The sequence below is a fragment of the Morone saxatilis genome, unplaced genomic scaffold (genome assembly GCF_004916995.1).
Source record: "Morone saxatilis isolate NCDOM2014 unplaced genomic scaffold, NCSU_SB_2.0 Contig11, whole genome shotgun sequence".
In the NCBI taxonomy this organism is placed as follows: domain Eukaryota; kingdom Metazoa; phylum Chordata; class Actinopteri; family Moronidae; genus Morone; species Morone saxatilis.
The window spans coordinates 12,715,602-12,726,037 of record NW_023339663.1 but is presented as its reverse complement, the minus strand read 5'-3'; the positions used below and the strand labels follow the sequence as shown (position 1 = coordinate 12,726,037).

Genomic DNA, 10,436 nt, shown 5'->3' with positions numbered 1-10,436 from the left:
CCCCAGCATCCACCTGTAGGCTCCGACTGGGGGTTAAGGTATTTGCGCATCACTCCCCAATATCTCTATGTAAACATATCTGCGGGGAGTGATGAGGTCAGAGCCTAGACGCCAAAATCTAAATATGCTGTACTAAACGTGAGTTGGCTGACTGAACTGGTAGAAAAGGCTCTGCTTTTTCATAATTCTTAAATATTCTCAAAGAATATGATCATAAATCTTGAGCTTGGGGTGAAGCAGGGAGCTGTGACAATAAACATTGTTTGCATTAGCGTATCAGCAGAGTAGGAGTTATAAGTGTAAGGTTATAAAAGCTGCGCTGTAACTTGCCACGCAGGCCACGTAGCTGTAAATGAGACACTGTGAAGCATGTATTAAACAGCTGATGCCACTACGACTACAGTGCTCTGCCTGAACTAATGCTTAATTTCCATGAATATTGAGAAAACTGAAAAAGCAAGTGGACCTTGAGTGGAAATTGTTTTGTCAACTGTTTACAATGTCAAAAAAGAACTGTCAAACATTCAAATTGCATGAAACAAGAGAATTAGTTGCTATGTGTTAAAAACTAAGCAAACATAAACAGGAGCTAAATTCAACATAGTCTAATGTAACCTGAAACAATGTTTACAATGCTAATTAATTACCAATAAGTTAATGTCTAATTTAGAGGGTTTTTTTATTATTTCATCTACCCCCCTCGACTTATCTTCCACTTCTTTGTCTCAAGGCCTGCATGTAACTTTTATCTTAGATTAGGAAAGACGATCTGAAAGCCCCATTCAAGTCTTTCAGCCATCTCATTTATTATGATTTAAAAGGCTTTGCTGACAGCAGTCCTCCTCCTCTTAATATAGATGAGTTCAGCAATGCGGAAAAGAGACAGACCACAGATGAGTTAGTGGCGTATCAATAAAATGTGTCTCATGGGGCTACAGACATACTGTGTTGATATTGTGTGTTACCATGAGCATGTCACTGGTGACTGAATTGGCTAAGTCAGACACAGAGGAGTTGGCATCGTGACGGCGTCCGGTCTCGTCTGGGGTCTGACCTCTGGGGCTGCTGCCTGGTTTGTTACCTGGAGTTCTGTTAAAAATGACACAAACACACGCATGTTACCATAAGTTATAATAAGTTCATATTCAGCACTGTTGTCCACATACTTCTGTGTACTTTTGGTGTGGGGACGTTTTTTCAGTTCCAGTGAAAGAATAATCTTCATGCTACAGCATACAATGATATTTAAACCAAAAGTGTGCTTACAATTTTGTGGCAATGGTCTGGGGAAGGTCCATTGCCCCTGCAAACAAGGAGCTGTCTATAAAAGAAATGCTTTTCCCAAGTTTGGTGTGGAGGAACCTGACCCCAACCCCATCCAACACTTTTGGGATGAACTGGAACACCAATGGTCAATAAGGCCCAGCTTCCTTATGGAATAACATCAGTGCCTAAAATCAGTGCCTGACCTCTGTAATACTATTGTGGCTGAATGGGAGCAACCTGGTTCCAACATGTTGTGGGAGCCTTCCCATAAAAATGGAGGCAATCATGGGAGACTCTGGAGGGAGGTAGTCGAAAGTATAGCTAGGCCCTTTTTTCCTAGTTTGCCATTCCTAGCTAGGCTGTGACCATCTGATTCTTGTTGAGATGTAGATGAGAAGATCAGTGTGCACTTTCAGGTATGTACACTAATTATGTAGCAGTCAGTTAGCTTAGCTTAGCTTTAAGACTAGAAACTTGGGGAAACAGTAAGCCAAGCTCTGTCCAAATGTAACAGAATCTGTCTATCAGGAAGGCTCACTAATTTACACATTACACTTGGCCATTTTCATCTGTACAAAGCCTCCACTGTTTGCCTGCCTGGCAACTGCTGTTTCCCCACTGTCTCCAGTCTACGCTAACAGGGTTCTGGCAATAGCTTCATATTTACCAGACAAACATGGAGCGGTATCAATCTCCTCATTTCTTCAGTCTCTTACTCTTGGTAAGAATTTCCCAAAATGGCAAACTATCACTTTAATGTCCATAGCTTTGGGATCAAGTTGTTCAGCAGTTACATCTGAGTGTAATGTTGCAGTGTTCACATACTTTTGATCATGTAGTTTATGTCTCTCAAGCAACAATCGCTGTAGTGAGCCTTGCAGCTGTGTACTGCAATAGTATTGCATTAAAGAAAGTTACAGTCATCTAAACTATTTCTTGCAATGTTTGAATATAATTATATCAAACATACCCCCAAGCTAAACATATATTTATTTGAAACTTTGTCCATCACCACCTATCACTTCACATACTCTTAGTGCCCATGCACATAACTATGCCATCAACCAAAACCAATACAGAACAAGACCTTTAGAAAATAAACAATAAAACATCTGACTGATGATCCCTTAAGAAGAGAAAAATATATAGAAAAAGAAAACATAAAATTAGTAAAGGGTACCTTTTTCTCCTGGTTCACATTATGAAATAATTTGCTAAACAGGCTGAATACAAAGATCTGATACCCGTCTAGGCATATTGACAAATAAGACTAATGAGCACTTATCGCTGTGAGAGAGACGATCCGGGAGAAAAAACAGAAGGACTCAGAGAGACAGAAATAGTGAGCGAGGGAGCAGGTGAGCTGTAAAACACAAAGGTAAAAGCAGGAGTGAGATTAGATGAAGGTATTGTGGGAAAGATGATCCGAAAAGGAAAGATACATTTGAAGATTTATCTGTGCACAGAGGTTGAGAAAAAGTGAAGGAGAGGATTTGTCTTTGTTAAGACTTAGAGGATTAATAGAATGAACAAAGTGAGGTTACTGACTCAAATTAATGTGAGACTGAGACATCTCCAGACACACACAAAAACACACACAAGCATTAGCTGAAAGAGAAACTGAGAGCAGAGAGACAAGATAAAAGCCTGGAAACAAAACAGACCAGATTTGGTTTTGGGTAAAGAGTCGGATGCTCTAAAGTAGAGAAAGGAAGCAAACTGACACGTTACATGGGTAAACAAAATAGAAGGAGGCTGGGGAAGGAGGGGTGAGAGATGGACAGGGTTTGTACAGCAAAGAGACAAGGGAGAGTGAACCAGAGAAACACAGAGAGGAGGAGAAAAGGATATGGTGTGGAAGAGAAAATAATTGATTCGTCGCTCTGCGTTTATTTCCTGTGATCTGCAGGTCAGAGCACCAACAATGCAGCCCAGACGTAATTCAAAGTTCAATGGTTTTGTTTCAGAGGCCAGCCAAATACAGCTTATTATTTAATGTATCTGCTGAGAAAGAAGAAAAAAAGAAACTTAAATGCAGAGAGGCCAATCTGATGTACGCAGAGAGAGAAAATGTTCAATTACAGCCCCTAATATCAGCCCCTGACACATCTGGGAACTATGTGTTATATCTTAAAATAATTACATAACACATGGCAGTCATGCACATCACACCTGGCTGTGCCACTGACTTGACTCCCACCTGTACTGTGATGTTCTGTGTTCAAGGACCCACTGGTTTATCTCATTTAGCCCCTTCACTAAAAATTGTGACTATTATAGTGGATCGTTTTAAAAAGAAAGCCACAACATTTTAGATAATGTGTCTTTCTTCCAGAAAGCCGGTTGGTTGTCTGAAAAATTACACATTTCTCAATGGTTGCGCCTGATTGGTTGTTTATCTTCCAGGTTTTATAGTGTAAGAGCAACCACCTGAAGTGTAAAACTTTTGTATTTAAAAAGCTCTTAAGATGAGAATAAATTGTTTCACATGTCACCTCCCACCCCTAAACAAGCCTTTAACATGACTCCTTAGAGACATTTCCCACTTTGACTATAGAGCACATAATATATGCCTGTCAGCTGGGTCTCTATCCAAAGACTCTATAAACGCTTACTTGTAGGAGGGGTTGGCTCAATGACAGCCCACTGAACCCTAGTAAATCAACACCCAACACACCAGACCACATGAATCTCAAACAATCAACCTTACATAAACACAGCTGGGAATTTTCTCCATTATTCACAATGGAGATCTGCATTTCATTCTACTGTGCTGCTGTGAATATTTGGCTATAAATCACCTCAGCCATGCAGAGCACATGCAATACCTTAACACAGCGCATATAAAAACTGTTGTAGTTAATGCTGGCCCTGAGCCAACCAGAAAGTCTGACTGTTTTTATAACATTTGCATAAATTTAATGCAGTATAAAGTCAAAGGCTGTCAGTTGTGCCAGTAAAAGTAACCAGAAAGAAGTTTGTTGGACAATAAATGAATAGACCAAATACTGTAAATCTTCCCTTTCTATCGTACTTGAGAGACCCAGACAGACGACACAGGCAGACAGGCAGTTAACCAGATGGAGATCTAAAAACGACATTTGTCATAAAGTAGAAAATGAAAGCTAGAGAGAGTTTTATTACAGTAATAGGAAGCAAATCAAAGCTTCAGGTTGATGACCTAATTTATCAACTAAAAACATAGCATGTGTACACCAGACTAGTCAGTGTCAACTCATACATTTAACAAGCAGAAGATGAAACCACAAACATGAACTAGCCAAATTAAAACAAATTTGTGAAAATATGATGACATCCTGTCTTATTTTAAAAGAGGCAATGAATTCATAAGAGGAAACAGGTGCACTTCTAGTTAGGTGGCTCAGCTCTGAAAAGGACAGCTATTTGTTTCCCCAAAACAATTTTTTAATTTTATGTAATCTTTTTCTCTTTTTTCTTCAATTTCTCTGTTTTTCTCCTGCATTGAGAATCTTCTTGCAGGTGTACAAGTGCAATTGTTCTGTTGTTTGCTCGACGCATCATTTACAAAGAGAGTTAATTGTCATATGCTCTGACAAAGGTTTCATGCAGAAATGTGTCAGCAGTTTTGTAAGTGAAAAAGTTGTAAATTAAATGAACCAAAATGATCAAAACACCCTCTTTTCTTTTCTTTTCCTTTTTTTTTTTTTTACCAGTTTTTACCAGTTTGTTTTTGGGGAAAAATACACCTTTAATGGAGACAAATGAGCATACTTATACACTAAAGGACAAGTACAGTTGTGGCGTCTGCTTGTCATGGTCACTATAGAATAATGTTTCGTGACATGAAAGGAAAATAAAGACCTGCTGCTGCACAGAGCGTCCTCGAATCACGACTGTCGACACGGCAGCAGCCTGGGGGACATGGAGCAATTGGGTGTGGTAGAGAAGTGAGTTTATTCATGTGTGTAAATATACATATTTACTCACTATCAAATATACACACACACACACACACACACACTCACGTTGCATAATATCTCAAATCTACATCCTCAAATTAGCTTTTTGTCCAGAGATATAAAGACAATTATGAGACGTGTTATACTCCTATATGTATCACTAAGAAAAGAGAAGAAGGAATTATTCTGTATAAAACAACTAAATTCTTCTGACTCCAGTTATTGTGACTGACACAACTACAACATAAACTCAGAAGTGTTGCAATTTTTAGAAAGTAAAAATTAGTGTACGTGTATCATGATATTTATATATCATATGATAAACTTTGGAATCTTCCCAAACACAAGAAACAAATATCTGTAGCTATGAGTTGCCCCCTTTTCTGCCAGCTAGTGACTATCTCGTCTAAAACACAACACCGGTTACATAATTCATTCTTTAGAGGTTGTTGTAACCATGACTACTGAAATGTGTGCTCCCACTTAAGGTTGTACTCACTACCATCATGCATTTTACTTGGGGTTGCAGTAACCATGGTAACAGGGAGGCTTCAAAAGAGGGCAGTAAAATCCAAGAATCCAATCCACAGAGAGGGGCATATATTGAAAATAGCAAAAAGCCCACAGGGCAAAGGGACTAAACATTTAGAAAGCCTTTGAAACACACTACTGGAACTATTTGACTTCCCTCATACCTACACTTCTCCGACCCCCTGTGACCCTGCAAACACACCACAGCACATACCACTGGGTATGTGTGAACTCAAGCTGAAAATGGCTGATTCATAAATGCCAAAAAAAAAAAAAGCAGAACAACCTCCACCCATGAACAGGCAATGACAGAAATAAGCAACTATGGAGTTGCATTTTCCCCAGTTAATAAAACAGTTTGGATCATCAGACTGAAACGAGTTCTGATCTCACAAGCAAATTAACTACCAGCAAACAAAGCTAATGAGCACACACACACATGCAATCTTCCTGGAGGTTGAGGGCAATGTCCCTGGAGAACGACCACTTCAATCTGACGCGTTGAAACTCAAAACCCTGACTTTTGACCTTATGGCCTCAATCTGGGACTGAGGTGTAAGCCATCTTCTGTGTAATTGAACAAAGCAGGTTGTTACATCCCAGGGGACAATGCAGAGATATCTTATCTCACCCTGTGTCACATGTGTATTGTCTGTTGGAAAGTCTGTTTAGCACTGATTAAGAAAGACTGAATAAATGAAAAGTGCATGCTTCACTCACCCAGCTTTGATAAAAGTATATGATGTCAGTAATTACAAGAGAAGCGACTGGATCAAGAAAAAAATAAGAAAAGAAAAACAAAAAGATTCAGAGCAGGCACTCCTCAAATGACACAGGATACAATGGAATGTCTGTTCTGCACGCACATCTAGCTGCCATTTCTCTGCTTAGCGATGGTTAAGTGTCTGTACACAAACTATATAAAGCAGACATGGAGATCTTATTTTCTAAATATAACCAATCTGAGGTGTGAAAACTGATGGGAATAAAAACAATGTCAAATGCTTGGCAATCTCTTAGGATTAGAACATTCAGTCTTAAATTATCTCTCTTCGATCATCCATTCAAAGCACTTCACTACATTATGTTTATGTATACTTATGTTTCATTTGGATAGAATATTGCATTTGAGTAGTGTTTTAATTATATGTTAGAGAAATAAATCAGATTCTTTCAATTATTTGACAAAAAACATCTTCACCTGTTTGCACTAGTGCAAAGATAACCTTAACTCTCAGAAATTATGTCTATACACACTAACACACACTGTTTTGGTAAGAAACTGAAGATATCAGCAAAATGTTTGCTGACAAAATATTTTAATTGTTTCTCTTCAACATCTCACTCTTAGCAATGGAAGCATGATACAACTTTTCATGGTTTAAACATGTTTTGCTTAAGTGAAAAGAGCTGAGCAGTTTGATGTGGTTGCTTTGTAAACTAGTTTACTAAAAACTAAAAACAGCTTTGTGCAACGTATGAATTTAGATGTTTCTCTGAAGTCTGACTGTAAGTTTGATATAAGCTGTCTACAGAATCAAAGTCCTGTGCTTTCAACTCGCATCATCCACCCTGACTGTGGCAAAAAAAAACTAACATTTCTTTCCCTGGACAAACACATTACAGTGAAGATAATCCAAGCAGCAATAACATTTATTGTGTCAAAACAAATTAGTAGTGTGGAAATGTAATTTCTAAGAGACAGAGTTGAATGAGAAGATTGTTCACTGTTTTATGTGTGTAAGAATTTGCTAAAAATTTATTCTGATAGTGCTTCCAGCTGTCCACTGTGTGCGAGCACCCGGACAACAACTCGACCTGTAATAGAAAGTGCACCAGAGAGCTCATTTAAAAAAGCTATTTCTGTTGGTATATTACCCTCTATCAGTTTCAGTTATCATTCTCTAGAATTCATAGCAAAATAATTAAATTAACCTGCCTTAGGATATGAGATATATTATAAAGTGACAAAGATTTATTGCATTTTTTTTTATTGCTAGCTTCATGTGAGAAAACAATATAAAATAAAATTGACTTTTATCAACCTTACATGTGAACACTTGCAACTATTACAGATATTTGAAGGTGATCTAGGGATGTTATAAAGAGCTCATGCGAGCAAATATACTGTATACCAATGCATGAAAACTGTCCACAAGAGAATCTCATTCCATTTTCTAATGTTCAGCAATGAGTCTGGTCAAGCTGACAGTCATCTCCACTGACAGAGAAGCGCTGCTCTGACATCATCCCGTCACAACGCCAGTCAACACCCTCGGGAAAGGGTAGATTAGATGAAAAAGCAGATAGTGGAAAAAAGGAGAAAAGGAAAAAAAGGAGAAAGACGAAGGAGAAACACTAAGAAAAAGAGGTTTAATAGATGCAATTAAACAAAGCGTGGAGGAGAGATTGAGACAGAGAGCAGAGGTAGAGAGGGAATGAAGGAGAGATGAGGAGAAAAAGTCTTGTTGAGAAACGAAATGAGAGCTACAGATGGGTAGAGAGGAAATTGATGAGGGGATGGGAAGAGGAATGGGAATCAGAGGGCGAGGGAGGGAAAATGGATGGACGGGTGAGAACATGAGGGATGAGGGTTACCGACAGGGCCTAGATGGGAAGTGTGTCTCCATAAACATACTGTATCTGGGTCTTGCTGATCATACACTAGCCCTAGGAGACCATGAAACACAATATAGGTCCCATGTCCCATGATGGATGAGGCCCAGGCTCCAGTGTCAGCCCACTCAGCGCTCCCCACCAACAGGTACAAATCACTTGGCCACCGCCCCCCTCAACACGCAGGCTAATACAACTAATGGAGCCATCTGCAGTGTTCAACTGGTTTGATGCTCTTTGAATAGACTTCTGCTGCCTTGTTCATGAGATTCATCACTGGGAGTTGCTGCTTTTGTAAATTACACTCTGTGCATAAATAAACTGTAGTCACGTCATATCCTTTTCAAAATTAGAGATAAAAGTCAATAACATTTGTTAAAAGACTTCAAGAACACTGTTTTTTTTTCCTTTCACCACTCACTGTCACCTTTGCTCTGACGTCCCCCTCACTTTCCTTTCATGGGCTCTCTTAAATCAGCTCCCTGCTCGTAGCCACGAGCAGCAACCAGGGAAATGGTGAATGAGCTCCAGACTTGGATCTGACAGGTTTTTTTAAAAAGATGCCTCGTTTGTGCTGACCTACATCGCTTTTTCTTTCCAATCATCTTTTCTCCTGGGCCACTGCCGGCTCCACAGGCTGCCACAGGGACCAGTGGCCGGCCTGGAGAGTCATTAGGAGGCTTGACTCTCTGTGATTGCTGGCTCAGACAAACAATCGAAAAAGTCAGATATGCCAGCTGATAAGGGGTGGCAACAACTTCCTGCTTGATTAATACTGTACCGTCAGGCATTGTGCAACTCAGCTAGTTCTGTATAACATTACTGCTACCAAAATTAGAAGTCTGATTCCCACCGAGGCCACCCATACCAACAATGTACAAACTATTAAAAAAAGCAACCATCAAATGTAATGCACTGTTAATCTTTAAGTGCTTGTTAAAGTCGTCTCCAAATGACAATCTAATACTAAAAATGTTCGAAAACAAGCTCCTGTGCACGCCGCACTAACAGTAATTTTGTAAAAGGGGTATTCATTAATTTTTTGTGGCCACTAGATAGCAGTGGATCAAGTTATTAACACAACTTTGACTTATTTTAATTATCACCTTATAAAGAATGTGTTAGCAAACAGTTCATTTGCAGTTGTGTTTCTATCCACCCAGGGGATGTAAGTAAAAGGTAAATCGGTCTTCACCAACTTGTGAGAGAATTATCTGTTTCATTAGCTGCTAAGTGCTCCACTATGATCACTAGCTAGTCGCTAACTTCCTCTGTCTGCTATTTGTTTGTCAGGTAGTGTAAAATGGGTTTATTACAGCTTTTTATTTGAAAACAGCTGAAATGAAGCTAAAATTCTCCATAGAGCTGCGAGGAACCGGTCATAATTATCTGTAGGATTGTCACTATAATGACCCTTTAGATGTTACACATAATAATTTAATCCACTGTCAATATGAAATTATTGATTAGTGCACCTTTAAATAGCTTGATTTCTTTCAAACAACCATCACCAGGCATTTAGCCTGTATATCCATTTACTGCAAGCCGCAATAGATGTATAGTAATAGATACAGTATGTACATCAAAAGAATTATCAATCATTCATAGTGACCAAGCAATCAATTATCCAAAATAATATAGAAAATAGAACATGGAAAGGGGCAGGAAAGGACAAGATTTTAAAGAAAACAAAACATAATCAATAATTTTGGTAAATACCTAGAAACAATAAGAAGAAACATTACATACCAGCGAAAAGGGAAGAGTAAACTGCATCATCAAGCAAGTATTGCAGTGAAAAAGGTTGTTTAATCAAAATGTAGCTTGTGTTGACAGTGTGGGAGCTTATTTTTGGTATTTTTTACTCATCACATATTCTCCATATACACATCTCTGTGTAAACAAGCGTGCAAAGCTTACTTTTCATCCTGACAGTTTAAACTTTGGAAACGTATTCCTCTCTTATTTCGTGTGACATTTTACGAAAGATGATGTCTGTGAGGTTTGTCTCTTTCTTACCCACTGGAGATTCCACCTTCTCAAGGGTATTTTTTGTAGTAACATGGTGCATATTTCTCATTT

The 10,436-nt window shown here is 38.8% G+C and overlaps 1 protein-coding gene across 1 annotated transcript in view; it reads right to left on the bottom strand.

Moving 5' to 3' along the window:
• syt7b (synaptotagmin VIIb) overlaps positions 1-10,436 on the bottom strand; it is a 54,878-nt gene that overhangs the window by 9,681 nt on the left and 34,761 nt on the right. The window contains exon 8 of the mRNA XM_035652034.1: positions 966-1,089. Within this exon, the coding sequence (XP_035507927.1) occupies positions 966-1,089 (124 nt within the window). The remainder of the gene's footprint in view (positions 1-965; positions 1,090-10,436) is intronic.